Raw genomic sequence first — 20,563 nt, forward strand, 5'->3', positions numbered from 1 at the left:
GTTCTGTCTTTCCAACTTTCAGGTTAAACAAGTAAATGTCTGAATTTGTTGTTTCAGGCTCTTCTACATTGTAGATTTCATTCTTCTGTTTACAAGCCTGCTTGAATCTTTCCTTGCACTGCCTCATCATATGTCCATTTTTATGACAATAACAGCATTCGATTTTTTTAAACTGCCAATCGCTAACAGACTGCTTGTTCCCAACTCTATTAAAATTATTCTTCGTTTTCGCTGCTAAGTTATTTTTCTTTATTCTTCGGCTAGCAGGGGCCGTTTCCTGTTTCTCAGCGAAATCTTGCTTTTTCACACCTCTTTTGGTTGAGGTTTTCCGCCCGATGTGGAGGACAGCGCCATTTTGCACACCCTATATTGCTCTTGAAGCTCTTACTGCTCTTTCCATGGCCAGCGCTATCTCTAGTGCCTTCTTGAAATCCAAATTCACTTCAGGCAATATTCTCTTCTGAATAGCGTTCCCTTTCACACCACACATTAAGCGATCTCTGAGCATGACGTTCAGAGTCGTACCAAACTCACAATGTTCTGTTAACTGCTTCAAAGTTTCCACGTAGCATGCAATTGTCTCACCCGGGGTGCTATTTGCGACTTAAACCTGAACCTCTGCATTATGACTGAGAGCGTGGCTTGAAAGTGACCCTTCACAAAGTCCACCAATTCATCAAAATCTTTTGAATCTGGGGCATTAGGTGCTGCCAAACTTCGAATCAAGCTGTAGGTTTTGCTCCCATAAGTACTCAAGAGGATCGCTCGCCTCTTCTCTACCCCAACATCTCATTCGCTTAAAAAAAGAACATGAGGTGTTCTATGTATTGAGACCAATTGTCTGTGGCTCGTTCAAGGATCAATTCTCCAAAATTGTGGCATTTTGAGAGAGAATAACTTCTTCAATTCTAACGGAGCTTGCTACTTACAATCACTGGGCAAGGTATAGTGCTGATTTCTTTCTAACTTGATTTCTTCTGTTCAATCCTGTTTTATCCTCATCACCAGTTTGTTGTAGGGTTGCTAGGTTTTACCATTAGTGTTATCTGCTGGCGCCTCTTAGTGGAGACATTAAGTTTATTTAGACTATACTCAGCAGCAACTATACATGTTTTCAACTCCAACTCTAACTCTACACTTGACTGCTAAGGTAGCCTGTGCTACTCTCCTGTTGGCTACTACAGATCATGTGATCTTCCTTAACAAGTATTATTCTTAAAAGGTACATTACACATTAAATGAAGCCATAATTACTACAGTAGCCATTATCCTTCAGGATGCCTTTTATCAGCCCTATTTCAGCATCAAGCTTGTGTGGTGAGCAAATGGCTCGGCCAAAAGATTGCCGACAAGACCAATTTTATAGCATGTGGAACTATAAGAATCGTAACACGTATATTTGACCATCGAAGGTGGACTTTTGATAGACCGTGGTAGAGAACTCTCTGGCAGATTTCTCAAATAATACGTCAAGGAAGGGGAGTTCATTTGACCGCTGCCGTGTTTCTCATGTGCCAGTGCAGACTTGATGGGCCGATTCTGTGATTTCAAAGTGTGGTGCATTTGCATGTACTGGAAGCTACATAGGTTAATACACAGGGCTCCATTCTTTGCAGGCAGAAAGAACATGTACATGTACTGCACATGTTTCAGCTAAACAAAATAAGTCACAGCCATTCGTTGACTTAGTCCTCAGGGCAATGCCTTGACCAATCAGGGTCAAGCTGCCTGGTTTAAATTTCAAACAATGCTTGGCAGTTAACTGTCAGTCACCATCACTGGTGTATTCTCCATGGCAACACCACTTGCCAACCAATCACATACAGTATAAACTGTTGTTTTTCCCTAACATTCGTATTCTTGTGACATGTCATGATGAGTGCAAGACGAAAAGCTTAGACATGTCTCTTTTTTCAGCAATACTCAAGTACTGTATTACCAAATGATTTTCTGTACTTTAACTAGAAACAGTGCCTTCTTGAGATCAGGGAAATAAGTAGAAGAATGAAAAAAATCATTGAAGGAATACTCCAATGAAATGCCTCATTGACAAGAAATATCATCCATTGTTTCTCCACACAGACATGTGAAAACGGATAAGGAACTGAAGCAGGAATTGATGTCACACTTCATCCTTTTAATCTAAAAAATTATGATTAAAAAAATGAGCTGAATTGATATATGAGATTTTACATCATTTAAGAAGTATTTAGCGGAGCACTTGAAATGCCATAGCATTCAGGGCTATGGGCCAAGGGCTGGAAAATGGGATTAGAATAGATAGGTGCTTGATCACCAGCACGGCCACAATGGGCCGAAGGGTCTGTTTTCATGTATAACTCTATGGCTCTATGCCTATGAACAATTTTCCAACAAGTGCCCAAACTTAATGAAATTGCTCTGTGCATGAGGGACCATGTTTCAGTGCAAATAACTTTGTGAAAAATATTACCTTTCTGTGAAAGAAGTCCATTAGTGCAAGATATTTTATTGCCTTTAACCATGGCAAAAAGGCCATAGCTGCACTCATCCAATTATGTAATTAAATGAACTCATCCTCACCTTCATAATCTTTGCATGACTTTAGTTCATGGATTATGAAGACAGCTAACAGTTAAATATGGCATTGAATTGGAACAGTTAGATACCCTCAACCGTATTCAACATCAATGACATGCTCACGATTCAGATTACTAAATAACTTTGAAACTCTTCCCCAATATTTACATAAAACAAGCAGTTCTTAAAGCAGAATTTCTGGTCTGCTGGTAGCTGTGGGGAAAATTACCTAATGAACTAATCTGGCTTTGGGTTGTTTAGAGCAGGTGCACCTGCAAAGTCAAAAAGATTTTCTTTAAAAAAGCTCTGAAAGGAATCAAGTGTGTTTGATCTTCACACAAAAAATAGCTTCAAATGAACAGTCCTGCCTTGGCAGGAAAAATCAGAAACAAATGATAGTGCCCTACAGGTGTGGGGCTGCCTGCAGGCATAGAGTGTTACTTTGTCTCATTATTTCTGATCAAGTTCTTGCATATTTTACTGTCAGAAACAAGTATCAAAAGGGAGGATCTAGGGTATGAGGGCAGGGGAAAATCAGCTGTAGTATTTGTGAGCTTTTGCTGGCCTATGAGAAATTAATGGCTTCCCAAAGAGGTGCTGGTGAATTGCAATCGAAGTATTTAAGTGTCTTAAAGCACAAGACAATCAACAGCTTTTAATCTAATATCAAAGAAATGGTGCTGGGGAAATTAATGGGACTGAGAATTGACAAAGTCCCTGGGTCTGATGGCCTGCATCCTAGGATTTAAGAGGTGGCTATAGAGATAGTCTATACATGGTTTTGAGCTTTCAGAATTGCCTACATTCTAGATCGGTTCCTGTGCATTGGAAGATAGTAAAAATAACACCAATATAAGGGCCAAATTTTGCCATCATGACAAGTGTCAAACTCACGTCAAGGATACTCAAATGAAAGTGGGGAGCAGTTTGAAATCTGAAATTGCGACCTCATTCCTGTAGGTTGCCATTTTCACACACAATGCAACCTGTCACATTTCTTGCGTGTGCACACAAGCTGCCATGGGACTGCCATATTGCTGCCTTCTATTTTGTACTTCATCAAGTTTGAGATTTTCATGGAGGTAGTTGGGCTTCTGAAGCTTGTGTGAACCACAGCAGGTTAGAGGGGTAGTGAATCTTGGGGGAAGCTTGTTCTGGAATCAGGAACCTTTTGATGGGTAAGTTTAAAATTGTTGTCCACTTCACACATCATAAATTATCATACAGCATCTAATTAAGTATGTTTTTAATGCAGTGATTGATGATAGGGCTTTGTTCTTAAAATGTAACTGAGCATGACATTGATCAGCATTCTGAAAGTATTCAAATGCATTGAGTACTTTTTTTTTAAAACAATGGATAAAGTGCTCTTCTGTGCTCAACAATATTGAGATTCAGGTCTTAATGTGTCAGTTGGACTCTATGCATTGAACTTTACATTCTTTGACAGGCTAGACATAGACTGAGCCTTAGAGGCGGTAGAACAAACGGCTGAGTTCAATGATTGATAGGTAAGCCATCTGTTTAGCCTTTGAAGCAGGGCAACAGATAACCATCTATTCCACTACTGCAAAAGCTTTAATATATTAAGCTCTGGAGATTTTGTTGACACAGTTGTGCAATGGGATCTCATCTTGGCTGAGATCCAAATCCCAATAATGGATTCAGCTGAGCAGGGATTGTTGATACAGCTGTCAAGGGCGAGATTTCTTTAAATTGACAGTTTTATGAGCTCCAAAGAGGATTATGTTTCTCTTAAGAGGTCTGGGAATGATTATTTATTTTGACAGTTTTATGAACATTTAAAGAGGATTAAGGCTTTTCCCAAGTGGCACTTGAATGGCTGTGTGTTTGATAATTTCATGAGCTCCCAAGAGGATTATGGTTTTTTGAAGTGGTTTTTGAATGGCTGTTTGTTTATTTTGACAGTTTCATGAGCATCTCAAAGACATACAGGGCTCATGAATTCAGTCCATAATTGATGCTGGGTTAGTGGGCATGGGGGTTATGGAGGGGACATGGGGATGGCATAAGTCAGTGGGGACTGAAGCCTAGAATGCCTTACACTTATGTACAAAACTGGGCCGATGCTCCAGTGAGCTTTCTAAACTGCCCATCTCGCATCTGCCTGTCTCACGTCTGCTTCAGGAGGTGGCAGCTCCAACTCCAGCCCATTCCTGACAGCACACCATGAAGATAGCTTGGGCCAGTACTGCCAGACAGGAAGCAGGATCTCTTGACATGCAATTCTCACCTCAAAGGGAAAATGTGGCCTTAAGAAAGGAGGGGCAACTATAGACCAAGTAACCTGATATCAGTAGTACGGAATATGCTAGAATTTATTATTAGCAATGTGGTAACAAGGAACTTAGAAAATTATAATATGGCTGGGCAGAGTCAAAATGGATTAATGAGAGGTAATAGTATTTGACAGGACTGTTAGAATTTTTTTTGAGGTTGTAACTACCAGGGTAGATGAGGGGGAACTTGTGGACATATCTGGATTTTCAAAAAGCACTCGGTAAGGTGCCACACAAGAGGTTATTAAACAAAATTAGGGCTCAAGGGAGAGAGGTAATATAATAGCATGGCCTGAGGACTGGTTAACAGGGAGAAAATAGAGTGAGTTGAAATAAATGGGTCATTTTTGGGTTAGTGGTAACACAAGCAGCAATGCTTGAGCCTCAGCCTTTTTTTTTAATTCTTTCAAGGCATGTGGGCATCATTGGCTCTGCCAGCATTTATCATCTATCCCTAATTGCCCTTGAAAAGACGGTGGTGAGCTGCTGCCTTGAATCACTGCAGTCCATGTGGTCAGGTACACCAACAGTGCTGTTAGGAAGGGAGTTTCAGGTGGTGGTGATCCCATACATCTGCTGCCCTTGTCCTTCTAGGTGGTAAAAGTCACAGGTTTGGAAGCTGCTGTTGAAGGCTCCTTGGCGAGTTCCTGCGCATTTTGTGGATGGTACACACTGCTGCCACTGTGCATCAGTGGTGGAGAGAGTGAATGTTTAAGGTGGCGGATGGGGTGCCAATAAAGTCAGCTGCTTTGCCCTGGATGGTGTCCAACTTCTTGAGTGTTGTTTGAGCTGCACTCATCCAGGCAAGTGGAGAGTACTCCATCACAATTCTAACTTATGGAGAGGCTTTGAGGGAGTCAGGTGGTGAGTTACTCACTGCGGAATAACCAGCCTCTGACCTGCTTTTATAGCCACAGTATTTAAATGGCTGGTCCAGTTCAGTTTCTGGTCAATGAGAACACCCAGGATGTTGACAGTGGGGGATTCAGCGATGGTAATGCCACTGAATGTCAAGGGAAGATGATTAGATACTCTTGTTGGAGATGGTCTTTGCCTGGCACTGTGTGGCATGAATGTTACTTGCCACTTACCATCCCAAGCCTAAATGTTGTCCAGATCTTGCTGCATATGGGCATGGACTGTTTCAGTATCCGAGTCATCGCGAATAGTACTGGACATTGTGTAATCATCAGTTAACATCCCCACATCTGACCTTATGATGGCAGGAAGGTCATTGATGAAGCAGCTGAAGATGGTTCAGTGTACGACACTACCCTGAAGAACTCCAGCAGTAAAGTCCTGGAACTGAGATGATTAACGTCCAACAACCACAGCCATGTTCCCTTGTGCTAGGTATGAATCCAACAAGTGGAGAGTTTTGCCCCTGATTCCCGTTGATTCCAGTTTTGCTAGGGCTCCTTGATGCCACACTTGATCAACTGCTGTCTTGATGTCAAAGACAATCGCTCTCATCTCACCTCAGCCCTTTTGTCCATGTTTGGACCAAGGCAGAACGTCAACTGGGCACCAATGAGCAAGTTATTGCTGTGTAAGTTCCATTCGATATAGCACTGTTGATGACACCTTCCAACACTTAGCTGATTATCGAGGGTAGACTGATTTGGGCGGGGGGGGGGGGGGGGGGGGGGGGAGGGTGGTAATTAGCCAGGTTGGATTTGTCCTGCTCTTTGTGGGAAATTATGTAACCCAGATCTGTATTCATTAAACGTTTAGAAGAATGAGAGATGATCTCTTTGAAACATATAAAATGCTTAAGAGGCTTCACAGGGTTGATGCTGACAGGATGTTTCCACTGGCTGGGTGAACTAGGGGTCACAGTCCACAGTCTCAGAATAAGAGGTCTGCCATTTAGGACTGAAATGAGTAGAAGTTTCTTCACTCAATGGGTTATGAATCAATGCTATACCCGAGAAAGTTGAGGATGGTCAGTTGTTGAAGGTATTCGAAACAAAGAGCGAAAGATTTTTAGATACTAAGCAAATCAAGGGATACGGGGATAGTATGGGATGGTAGAGTTGAGGTAGAAGATCAGCTAGTATATTGAATAGCTGAGCAGGTTCGAAGGGTCGAATGGTCTACTCATGCTCCTATTTCTTGTGCTTCTTGTCCCCTGATATATGTGTCCATATGTATTATTTCTCATGCCGCTAAATTACCACAGTTATGTCACGAAATGAATTCAGCAACACGTGCAAGACTTCAAGTGAAGTTAGCTGTTCAGATGTACTGAGCAGGAGTGTCAGAGGAAGATTTGGTTCATATGACAATGTTAAACTTTACTGCAGGTCAATCAGAGAGCAAAAAATTTCAGCAGTCATAGCTATAACCAAGGTAGTAGACCTGTGAGAGGCAATGGTGGCAGGCATTTACCTTAGAGATCACTGATGTTTCCCTCCAAGCAAAATGGAAAAACAATTTTGCTGCCAATTTTTCATTTTAAAAACTACTGCCAAAGAGAAATCCAATTACAATTTAATTTCTTCCCTATCAATACACATTGTGAATACTTACGTTCACAAAGTACCAATAACATTGATGGACATGGGTTGAATCGAATAACTAACAATGAGAAAAATTGTTCAGTTTGTATGATGTATTTTGTTTATTCGCTCATGGAGTGTGGATGTTACAAGGCCAGCATTTATCTAATTACTTGAGGTGGTGATGGTGAGGCATCTTCTCGCAGAGCTCCATGTGGTGAAGGCATTCCCACAGTGCTGCTAGGGAGGGAGTTCCAGGATTTTGACACAGCAAAGAAAGGAACAGCAATATATTTCCTAGTCAGGGGGGTGTGCGACTTGTAGGGGAAATTGCAGGTAGTGGTGTTCCCACGTACCTGTTGACTATTTAGGTGGTAGAGGCTGTGGGTTTGGAAGATGCTGTCGAAGTCTTAGTGAGTTGCTCAAGTGCATCTTGTACATGGTCCATACTGATGCTACAGTGAGCCAATGGTGGAGGAGGTGAATGTTTATGGTGGTGGATGGGATGCGGATTAATCGGAGTTCTTTGTCCTGGCTGGTGTCAAGCTCCTTGAGTGTTACTGGAGATGCACTCATCCAGGCAAGTGGAGAGTATTTCTTCACACTCCTGACTTACTGGAAAGGCTTTGGGGAGTTATGCAGTGAGTTGGTGGTAATGCGGTTGAATGTCTAGGGGAAATGGTCAGACTCGCTCTTGTTGGAGATAGTCATTATCTGGTATTTGTGTGGTGTGAATGTTATTTGCCACTTAACAGCCCATGATTAAGTGTTGTCCAGGTCTTGCTGCATGGGGACATGGACTGTTCCATTACCTGAGGAGTGGGGAACAGATCTGAACACCATGCAATGATCAGCAAACGTGCCTACTTCTAATTTGATGAAGGGAAGGTCATTGATAAAGCAGCTGGGGGGGGGGGTGGGGGGGAGCGTGGTGTTGTGCTGAGGATAATGTAATAAAAGTGTAGGTCATACAGCACAGAAACAGGCCATTTCAACCCAGCATGTCTGTGCCAGATTTTGAAAGGGCTATTCAATTAGCCCAGGCCCCTGCACTCTTTTCCCATAACCCTGCAAATTCTTCCTTTATCCATTTACAAAAACAGTTAATGCTTTATTGCATGTAATATGCACAGCTTAAATATTTCCCAATGAAAGAGAGATAAACAAAATGGACAGTTCAAAAGCCAACACTGCATGAATGTCTCACTCACAATGTTGGGCACAATAACTAGAATCAGCATTCACTGTTTTTAACAGAAATATATCAAAAGGAACACGTTACATTGGACTGCATAGGATATACAGTACAGAAACTGGCCATTTAGCCTAAGCATGCTGGCGTTTCAGTTCCTTTCAAGCCTTCACCCATCTTTTCTCATCTAACTATCAGCATAATCCTTCATTCCATCTCCCTGATATGCTTATGCTGTCTCCACATAATTGTATCTATATTATTCACTTCAACCAACTCCCTGTGCTGGTAAGTTCCACATTCTCACCACTCTCTAAGGCAGGGGAGTCGGTAACCTTTTTTACTTCAAGAGCTTTTTTTTAAAACCTGAAGAGTCTTTCAAGAAATTTGCCCAAAACTGTTCATTGTCGTAAAACAAAAAAGATTAAAAAGTTAGCAAAACAATTTTCTACTAGGAAGAAAACATCAATAGCAAATTTACTTATCAAAATGAAAGAAAGAATATTTTTGTCTTTGTGGTTTTGCAATAGACCTTGTAATAAATGAAATAATGTTCTTTTATTTTAAATTTGCCAGTGAGGTCATCTTTAAAATGGGGTTTCTGCTTAAAATTTTCAGAACAAAGACCATTTTCCAGCCTATAGATTCTCATGATCCAAAAATAGCTTGTAATGATATTCAGAATAATTTATTGTTTTCAACTATATTAGAAACACTAATTCTGCAACCATAAAACCTGATGCTGGAATCCAAGGATTTCTGCTACTATTATGAGGTTTCTAACATCATTATATTTTGGGACTGCAGCTTTAAATTTAGGGTAATGAAGTAGTCATGTGACCTGTTCTGCAGTCTGCCTGACAGTAGGCCTGGTGGTTTGTGGCAGCAGGGTCTGAACCTATCACTTTGTAGAGTCGTAGGGACGGCAGAGCCATTACAAATGGGGGCAAGACCAGATTATGGGATTCCCACCCTATTCCCAGCACCCCCAAGTTTCACTGGCGCAGGATAGGGGTGCGGGTAGCAAGCCTGCACTGTGCACTCTCCACCTAGCTGACTCCATTGTGGGAGTAGGCATTTCCAACTGTTCATGAACTTGAGCTCATCCAAAGCTCTGTTCCCCTGTCCCAACCTGTACCAAGTCCTGTTCATTTTTCAGCCCGGTGCACACTAAACTACATTGGCCGCAGCTAAGCAATGCCTCAATTTTAAAATCCTTATCCTTGTTTTCAAATTCCTCCATGGCCTCACCCTCCCTATCTTTATAATCCCCTCCAGCCCATGAACCTCAGATATCATCACTCTGCTCATTTTGGTCTCTTGAGCATTCCCAATTTTAAATTGCTCCACCATTGATAGCCATGCCTTCATCTGTCAAGGCCCTAAACTCTGGAATGCTCTCCCTAAAACCTTTTCACTTCTCTACCTCTCTCTCCTCCTTAAAACTTACCTCTTTAACCAAGCTTTTGGTCATCTGTGTTCATGTGTGCCTGGTGTCATAGTTTATTTCCTGTAAAGCACTTTGGGATACTTTGTTGTGTTAAAAGGTGCCAAAAAAATACTTGTTGTTGCTGAAAGCCAAAGTTATGAAGATTGACCATTTGCTGAAATGATCAAAATGGATTTAGAAAATGAGGTTTCATTGTGTAGTGAATTGCACACTTTTCTCTTGCCTTGGGATCCCAGTTTGAATCCACACCAAAGGAACAGATTATAAGTTCTGTTCTATGTGCTGACGGTAATGGTCCTAAATCAAAGAAGTCTGGACAGTTCCTATTCCGTAAAGGCCCACCACACAGAAACAGCCCACAATCTGACAGAAATAAACAATACATTCAACTGAACCCTGATCAGAGAGTCTTGATGTTGACCTTACTCCCATAGCCAACATCCCTCACTATGATGAAATGAGAGAGCTGCTGGTGAGCAAAGAGAATCATCAGGCAATCTTAAAAATAATGATGGGGCTACAATAGAGGAATCCTAGACCTGAACAAACTACTACACATCATAATCCTGACATAAATTTGGGTTGCTAACCCTTCAGAATTACTCTGGAGTCAAATCTTTAGGAATTAAAAATTAATCTCCTGGGCACTGCAGCAAGTGTCCCAGCAGAAAAATCATAGCAGCATTAAAAAAGAATGCTTTTTTCTCCATGTTCTGCAAAAACTTCCCATTAGTCAAAACAATTCCAATAATTGAGAAAAAAGACTTGTGTAAAATGGTTGGAAATGATGTGATGAAACCTCCAGGAACATGTTGAACCAGTGTTGGCATTTCTACATAAGGTGAGTCTTTGTGGGTCCATATTGCAAAGATGCGTGCATTCTCTAATTTTATAATCATTCAGGTAGGGTTACAGCCTGTAGACTTAAAAATTCTTTTCATAACAGAATCCAGAATTTCTGACCAATACATCTATTTCCAATCTATTTCAAACGCCTTATTATCATTTCACTTACCATTGGGAACAAAACATATTCCCTGAGGAAATCCTGGGACTCATACTGTCCATAATCTCCAAAATCAGCTGTAAAGAAAGAGAACGGGTTGGCAATAATTCTTATTGAATTAACCCTTTCACAAAACATATCACAATCAATTTACGGTGGATGTAGTACAAATAGTAAAAATATTATAAATATTAAAAAGGATTTGAAAGCGCAAGCCATTTTGCAACTGACAATGATAAGATTTGGAATCAGAAGTAGTTAGGATGCAAAGTGATGACTCCACTATACTGCTAATTCAAGTTCTGCAAATTCTCCTGAATGTCTGCTTGGTGAAGGCAGCATGTAGCCAAATCCAACAAGTCTGATAGCTTCCAGGTTTATTTCCTGCTCTGTATTGATCTCTGATTTCAGTTGGGGGGGACAGTAGTTCTGCTATAATTGATCCAATTGTCCCTGGGCTAGGGAGAAGCAACAATTTTTTTTTTAAAAATCAGTCGGGATGACAATCCAGTTTCTCTCTAAACCCCATGTGTATAGATATCTTACGCATTTAAGACTGACCATTGTAAGATACCAAAGTGCACCCTTGGATTTTCAGCACTATGAGTGTCACTTTGCCCAGAAAGCCTGGCTTCAGACTGCACCATCTGAGCAGCAGTCTGGGTTAGCTAATAGGCAACAGCAAGGGCACTGGCAATGTGGCAGTGGTGAGAGGATGAACGCTATTATCCTAGGTGAGGACAGCAGGTTTGTATTCCCTGGAGCTACTGCCTACCCCCCTCAGGATGCAGCCTCAACAATTCTGCCAATCTGTTGGAGAATAGATTGCTGGACTGCTCTGACACCCTACAAGCCCCTTTGAATAATGGTATCTGCAGTTACAATGGCAGGAGAAAGTGGTTGCATTTTAGGCAAGCCGAGCTTCCATAGCAGCAGGCTAACCTTACATGACAGCAAAGTGAACTTCTACCGGAACACCCAGATGTTAGATGGCTTTTGGAAGTGCTGTACTGCAAGCTGAGACAGTGGTCATCAAATGTTGCATCATGGCTAGTCTGCAAGTATGCTACTGGAGCTGGTCACCACTTTTCACACTGGAGAGGATGGATCATAATCTCTGTGCAAAGCCCTGTACCAAGTGTCTTCCAGACTCTACTATGCATCTTGACATTGACCACAGGACTTTGAGCAGGCCTGCACCAAGCATTTCATTGTGCATATGCAACAATCTTCTTCTGCAGGCTGCTCAAAGACCTCAACTGAGTCCCCTGCAGCAGCACTTGCATGTGATCTTGCCTTCCAGTGAGTTGTCACCTGTACCAGTCCCCTGCCCTGCCTGAAGGCCATTCATATCAGTGTCACATACCACGTGAAGATCCTGTCCCTAAGTCATCCTCTAGAGTACGCGCAATATCTTGAGCTGGTGGCTGAGAGTGAGAGAGCGAGTAACAGTGCTTCTTTATCATTATCTTCCACTCTTCTACCACTGTCTGGATCAGTTGCAGTTCATTATGTTCACTTGGCTGAGAACCCAGATGTTTATTTGATTAACAGAATACCTGCCCTCCAGTGGGAACATTGTTTGATTGACAGTTCAGGCTCTCTGAACTCTGCCTCAATTTCACAATGTTTATTGACACAAGTTAAGTGGATTCCAGTAGTTTTGGCTTGTGGTTTTTGAAACTTCAAAAGGACCTGGATGATTGACACCTTTATTAGCTTTCAGTCCAGGGCTTTTTTTTTTTAAATGAGAAATTTATCAGTGAAGTACATTTTTTCAAAGCTTTTTTTTTACACATCCCGCTTTACGCTGTGATGTTAATTGGTTCTAGAACACATACTGTGGGTCAATGGACATGCAAATGCCAGAGTTCAGCATAGGTGGCATGAGGGAACACAGGGGGTGCATGGAACGGCAGAGCCTGGAATAAAGGGTAAGAGGGAACATATGGAGTGTATGTGGGGGGGGGGGGGGGGGTGCAAAGTCCATCATAGGTGGCACGAAGGGACATATTGGGTGTACGGGGGTGGGGGGTGAAAGAGCCTGGCATGGCAGCATAAGGGGGCATGGGGGTGGGTGGAAGGGCAGAGCCTGGCATAGGGACATGAGGTGGCATGGATGGGGCACAGAGAATGTTTGCAGGGTGAAGGGGGTGTGAGCAGTGAGGACTAGAGGGCCTCTATGTTACTTTTTCACTGGGACAAATTCCCAACGCACCAGGCAGGCCTTTTAAACATCCCGCCTCTGCACCCGGCAGTCCCTGTGGCTGTCACCAGACTTCCTCCCTGGTTGGCTGGCTCGACTCCAGCCCCCACCCGGCCCCCAGCAATGAAGATCCTGCCTTGCAGGGCACTTCCTCCCAAGAATTTTCCTGACTCCCCCTACCTAACACGAGGCTAAAAATCCAGGCCACTATGACTGGGCAATTTCAGAGCTGGAGGCAGGGGAGCCAGGTGTCCTGATAAATTTCCCCAACTTTCATCATAAAACTATAAATAACAAAAAGTTGCATGTTTCCAATAAACAGAGAGGTCAATTAAAATATTGATAAATGTTCAATCATTTCTTTTTTAGATTAGGATAGTACTGAAATTTACAAAGGGATGTCAATTTTTAATTGCTGGAAAGTTTGCAACCAACAGTCGAAAGGGATCATGTAGGAGGCCTGGAAGTAGTATAAGGATATGGCAGCCAGTCTTGTTGAGGAAAGTTTTGGTTAAAAAATGATTAATAAAACACACTTTATACAAATATACAAAGAAAGCAAGCAGTAAATGCTGGAAATTCTGAAATCAATTGGAAAAAAAAATGTTTGTGTTTTGCATGTAGACACTTTAGTCAGAACTCAAGTGTACAAGTTCAGTTTCAGTATGGATTATCAATATTGTAAACCAATGCTGCCCAATATGTCAGGCACTTGTAACATATGGTAGACTGGAAATCCAAATGTGGCAAATTGCACTTTTGGCTAACAAATGAAAAATGAGTAATAGACATGGTCGTTAGGCATTTGATGATGAGTAGCAAGATGATTGTGAGAGCTGTATTTGCTGGGTTACTGCTGATTGGCTGTCTGCTAAAATGGTGTGTAACAATTGAAACTGTACCACAGAAACACCTGCAACATTGTTTAGAGAGGGGAGCAGTCATCAGGATCAGTTTAGCCAATTAGAATAACCGTTCCAAGGCAGCAGAGGAATGCAAGTCAAACTGATAATGAGCAGCTCCAACAAATCAAGGCCCCAACAAATCAAGGCAAGGACTGCCTTCTGGATGCAGGAACAGAGATGGATCTGGTGCGGCTCATGCAAGTCAATATTCTTTGCACTTACTCCAATTACGTCAAAGTACTGCTCACAACTGCTGGACAAAAACCTAGAAGCTTGATTAAGATGTGCGGTGCCTGATAAATTCATGCTAGAGTTCAAAACTTTGGTGAAAAACACTGTAAAGATTTGCACTGAATGGTGGTACAATAGATGTTTGTTAAGTAAATATATGCCTGAAGTACATTTACCAACACTAAGGTGTTTTCTATCAAGATTGTTGCTTTCTACTAAGGTTAGTGTGTGTTGTGAAATTGCTGTCACCATAGCTACTCCAGCAGCTAGTTCATCAACTTTATAGGACAACACTGTTGTAAACTTTAAACGTTTAAACATATTGAACCTAAAACTGGTTTATTACTGCTAGCCAACATTACAACTTACCACATCTTCAAATCTAGCCTGTAAAGTAATCTCATATAAACCATTTTAACAAATAGAGAGCTTGTTCCACAACCAATAAACCAGATCTTAAATTCCCTGAGACTCAACACAGCTGCAGTACACATTCCTGAGTCCCTTCACACCTACATAACAGTTTCACACTTTGTAGGTGCCAGGAATTCCATTCACTACAATTGATCTCATGCCACAAAAAGCAGGGTACTTATAAATGCGAAAGGTCCAACTTCTTTGATAAAAGCAAAAAACTGCGGATGCTGGAAATCTAAAACAAAAACAGAATTACCTGGAAAAACTCAGCAGGTCTGGCAGCATTGGCGGAGAAGAAAAGAGTTGACGTTTCGAGTCCTCATGACAGAATGTTGAAGGGTCATGAGGACTCGAAACGTCAACTCTTTTCTTCTCCGCCGATGCTGCCAGACCTGCTGAGTTTTTCCAGGTAATTCTGTTTTTGTTTTGTCCAACTTCTTTGCTTTGGTCAAGATAAAAATATGCAAATGTGTAAATACTGTTCTGTCTATTCACATGTCCCATCTCTTTAGCTTGGAAAAACAGCTACTGCTTTAACCTGATGTAACTCACTCCTGCACACTAAACTCTCCATGTCAGACATGAATTTACAAAATATAACTTTGCATGGCTTCACTACTAGTATAAAGCTTCACTTGACACTAGCACAAATTGGAGATAAGGCTAAACTAGATCAGATTCTCCAACCGACTCGCTGCTTGAGAGGTTCTGTATCTGATGTATTAAAATAAATGGGTTACCATCAACATTATGGAGGGAAAATCTAGGTTAATTTGTTTGTGTGTCTAAACAATTTATTTTTGTGCCCTAAAAATCTCTTCCCTGTAATTTGCTACAACTAAAACCTATTTCTTGATTTACAGTGCAGAGAATCTCTGAAAAATGTACTCTAGGCATAGTCTAGATAGAGTATACTCTAGATCTACTCTGACACCTGGTTTTGGATCCTCTATTATTACACCAAAATGGCCTTTCTATATCTGACAGCTTGAACAGTGATTGCCAGTGGATAATGACACTGGGCGAGATTGTGCAGCCAAACTTGCCCTATTTTCACCCTGTATCATACACAAACACTTCCTGGATATCAAACAGCAGTGGAAATCTCATCTGCTTTTTTTTTCACCATTGTAGAATCCTTCTGCCGTACTGACTGAGATCAGGACCTTTTTTTGAAATAATACCCAAATGAAAGAAAGACAAATTTGAAAAACCAATTTATTTTGCAACATATTCAGAATTGCATTTGCTGCTAATCCCAGTTATTTTATTCACACATCTGTCAATATGAGGAAATAAAAGGATGTGCCAAACACACAAACACTTTTGTACTGATGTGTGCTTAGAATGATTTCCAAGAAATTAGCAGTCCCAGGTCTGTCATAGTGTTAAATTCTGCTTGCTTGTTCCCACAGCAGAATAAGAACCCAGTCTGTGTTCTATTGCCAAAAGAATGAAGCCATATTTAGTAGAATAAATAGTGGGAGCAATCTCACAGAAGCTAGTTTCCAGGCCTGACCCAAACAAAGCAGCAGCATAAAAAGCAGCAATGGACCATAGGTCTGCTTAGCTTATTAGATGAAATTTTCTTAACTATTTATGGCAGAAAACACCCTCACACCCCCACCCCAAGCACCACCCCTGAAGCTACTAATGGAAGAGGTAGACTGCATGGTAGTGTTGCCTACAAAGCAGACAAATTGAAGATTTGTTCTCTGGTATAGGCTAAGTTTAAACAAGGCAGAACAGTTGTATTGAGTGATTCAACTAGGGAGTAAGAAAAATCAACGGAAATTTCCCATTGGTGTAAAGTAACATTTACTAAAGAGGAAAAGAGAACGAGGAAAGCGAATACATAAATGTGGATACGAGTGTATGCATAAATCTGTGTAGTGAATGCCTCTATGTTCAAATAGCCAGCCATTGTTTACAGTCGCACCTGGAAAAAAGCCAGAGCATTCAGATTGTGGGGCTAAATTTTACAGGCCACCCGTGGGCAGGAAAATAGGCAGGTGGACCAGTAAGGGTGCCATGCCTTCAGTAGCATGACTGCCGCCAGCCTGCCTACCCACGTTGCCAGATTTAGGCCCTTATTTGGAAAATTAATGCCCAATTAAGGGCCCTCATTCCAATGCTGTTCTGATTTCACAGGTAGTGGGAGAGACCTGTGCCAACGTGTGGCCTGGCTGGTATAACCCTGTGGACAGGTCAGCGAAAGGACAGGGGGATGCCTCCTTCCTGGGCCTCCTGTGCCTCACTCCCAGTTTTGCCTCGCCATGTCCACCCTTCTTCCTGCCCTATCCAACATGCCCTACCCTCTACCAACCTCCTTGCTGAGGCCTGCCAACCCAGCCCCGGTGTGATCTTGGACTTACCTGGGTTTGGGCGCATCGATAGTTCCTCTTGCTCCCAGGTCTCCTGCAATACCAGCAGTGGCCACCTATCTTAGTGTGGCACAGAGCTGTTGGCCTCTGAGTGACCAGCAACTCTAGAGGTGGAACTTCCTCCTGGAAACAGATGAAGTACTGCCTTATAATTAATGGGCTGTCTCCCAAAAAGTTAAAGTGGAACAAACTGGCCAAATGTAGATGGGCTCAACTACAAAATTTATGCTGGAGGGGATAGAGAGCCTGCCCTCAGCAGATAGTCCAGCCCATGCAGTTTGTAATATCCTGTTCTTGTGTAAATGCTCAGGGATTGATCTCATACCAACAGATGAGAACAGAAAAATTGTAGGTATATAATGATGAGCACTAGATTTTGAACGTTGTGTTAGTTCCAGCTGCTATAAGGGAGTATTACTCCACTGTCAGATTGGAATTGGTTTCAGAGATGATGCAGCTGAGTCAAAGGGGGATTCGCTGGCTACATTCCAAGATATTGAAGTTAAATTTATGTTGCTGCATATGTAAAATTTAGGGTATACATAAGGGCAATAGCTTCTGAGAGCAACATTAACGCAAGACAAAAATTTTGCAATTATACGCTTACCCTGCACAGCTAAACCAGCTAGCCTGATGCCTTGCTCCAATGTACAAGGAAGCCGTCCATCGAGCACATCTTTCTTTACTTGAAGATAATACTGATACCTGAAATGAGTACAGAACATCACTGTCAAGTGGTGCAGATTAGTTTTATAAGTTGGATAAGTTCCCTTTTCTTAAAAAAAAAGATTTTGTATATTACCTTGGACAGCAATTGGTTGTATAGACCATCAGATCAATAATAAAAAGGAAAAGTGACAGCAAAGAATAAAGCAGGAAAACTGCTGCATTTAAGACTCTTTGGTTCAACATAAGGCAATGAACCGTGAAGATAGTTTTGATCTCTGAGCTATTCTGAGAAACTTACCTCAGCCTGACTGCCAGTTCAATTGGTCTCAGTGCCACTGAACTATGAAAGGAACACGACAAAGAAAAGGAAAGGTGACTGCAGCTTCTGATTTCTTAAAATAAGGCAGGAACGTGTGTATTGCATAAATGGATGGCAAGGGTGAGGTGTGGCTGTGTGTTAATTTTCAACCTCATCCCCCAATACATTTATATACCCACACAACTAAGCTCTAATAAAAACAAAGTGCTGGAAAAACTCAGCAAGTCTGGCAGCATCTGTGGAAAGGGAAACAGAGTTAACATTAATTCCAATAGGACTCTTCTGCAGAACTGCAGAGAGGTAGAAATGTGATGGGTTTTATGCTGTTGACAAGTGGGGGGGGTGGTCAGGTGGAACAAAAGGGAAAGTCAGGGACAGGTTAGACAGGTGGGCGAGATTATCTGACAAAATTGTCATTGAACAAAAGGTAAAGGGAGTGCTAACGGTAGTAGTAAATAAGCAAAACATTGGTCCAGAGTAGGTGTTAATAGTAGAATAAAGGTCAGCTCTATCTGAAAGCAAAAACATGGGAACAAGATACAGATTGGCACTTGGGGGAAAAAAAAATCAAAATGTAGGCCTGGGTTCATGGTCTGAAGTTGTTGAACTCAATGTTAAGTCCACAAGGCTGTAAAAGTGCCTAATCAGGTGACAGGTTTGTTTCCTCCAGCTTGTGCTGGGCCTACTGCAGAAGGTACAGGACAGAAATGTGAGCATGAGAGGGAGATGGCGAATTGAAATGGCAAGTAACTGGAAGATAGGGCCACGCTTATGAGCAAAGATATTCCACAAAGCAGCCACCCAATCTGCATTTGGTCTCCCCAGTGTACAGGAGGCCACATGGTGAGCAGCTGCCTGACCTTCCCTTTTGTTCGACATGACCCGCCCCCCATTTCTCAACAGCATGAAACCCATCATATATCTAACTCCCTTCAGTTCCGAAGAAGTCATATTGGCCTCAAAACATTAACTCTTTCTCTCTCTCCACAGATGCTGCAAGACCTGAGTTTTTTTCCAGCACTTTGTTTTATTGGGGATCTCCAGCATCTGCAGTATTTTGCTTTTATAAATGGTATTCTGTGTCTGGACTAACCAAAGATCTGTTACTTGTTGAGGTAGTAGATGGTTACTAGCCTCATCACAGCTCACTGTCTTCAGAAGAATATAGCATAAAATGGTATAAATACCAAGGGGAAACAAAGGTCAGTGGTGCTTTTGGAACATTAATGTAAATGTCCACTACCCAAGCTGAATAAACAAATGGGTCCCAGCTGTCAATAAATATTTACTGCTAAATAGATCTTAAAACAATATTGGAGCAAAGACAACTTTTTTTTCCCCAAGAGGCTACGTAAATATCTGAGTAAGTATAACCTTCAGGTGAGAAGAAAAGAGTTGACATTTCGAGTCCTCATGACCCTTCGACAGAACTTGAGTTCGAGTCCAGGAAAGAGCTGAAATATCAGCTGGTTTAAGGTGTGTGTGTGGGGGGCGGAGAGATAGAGAGACATCCATTGCCATCCATTGGGTGTCTCTCTATCTCTCCGCCCCCCACACACACACCTTAAACCAGCTTATATTTCAGCTCTTTCCTGGACTCGAACTCAAGTTCTGTCGAAGGGTCATGAGGACTCGAAACGTCAACTCTTTTCTTCTCCGCCGATGCTGCCAGACCTGCTGAGTTTTTCCAGGTAATTCTGTTTTTGTTTTGGATTTCCAGCATCCGCAGTTTTTTTGTTTTTATTTTTGTTTTTAACCTTCAGGTGTACGTTTTACAGTGACAGCATTTGCACACATATATGGTATGTTGATGGTTGCTTGCCAAGACCGTGCAATGTGCCACCATGTTGCTATAACATGTTCACTATGTCATAGCTTAACAATACTGCTACTGTAGAAATGTGCTTTCACATATTGTTGTCACCCAGAGTTACCACACATACTACAACCTGGCACTGGTGCAATACCTTTTCCAACCACGGAACAATGATAATATAAATACTGCTAAGTTGCAGAATTGTCAGCCCATGTGAGACAAACACAAGACTGCTTTCCATTTGCTGAAATCAAAACTTTGATTATGCAGGTGCAGTTTTTTCCTAGTTAATGAAAATACATTACTCTTCTACAGTTTATAGTCAATCTTGAACTGCATTTTCTGCTGGTACAATTAGAAATTAAGGGAAAAAAGCAGATTGTCCTCTCACATTAACTTTACAAGAGGATATTATGTTATAGCTAGAAATTTCATGCAGTCAGTCTCCAAGTTTATTATAAAATAGTTAAATGAAACACCATGGCTTCATCCTGTCCAAAGGCACAGTGGAAGAAGTAGATTTTAAAGAGGTGTTTTCACATGTGAGGAAATACAGTAAGGTAAAGAGGTTTCAGGAGGAAGTTTCAGAATGTGGGGTCAAGATGGCT

At 41.7% G+C, this 20,563-nt stretch overlaps 1 protein-coding gene across 1 annotated transcript in view; it reads right to left on the bottom strand.

Moving 5' to 3' along the window:
• Nucleotides 1-20,563, bottom strand: part of LOC121291504 (tyrosine-protein phosphatase non-receptor type 14-like) — a 277,947-nt gene that overhangs the window by 68,635 nt on the left and 188,749 nt on the right. Inside the window, exons 4-5 of the mRNA XM_041212793.1 lie at nt 17,759-17,856; nt 11,018-11,085 (exon numbers count right to left, since the gene is read on the bottom strand). Coding sequence (XP_041068727.1) covers nt 11,018-11,085; nt 17,759-17,856 — 166 coding nt within the window. The remainder of the gene's footprint in view (nt 1-11,017; nt 11,086-17,758; nt 17,857-20,563) is intronic.

The sequence above is a fragment of the Carcharodon carcharias genome, chromosome 2 (assembly GCF_017639515.1).
Source record: "Carcharodon carcharias isolate sCarCar2 chromosome 2, sCarCar2.pri, whole genome shotgun sequence".
NCBI classification, from domain to species: domain Eukaryota; kingdom Metazoa; phylum Chordata; class Chondrichthyes; order Lamniformes; family Lamnidae; genus Carcharodon; species Carcharodon carcharias.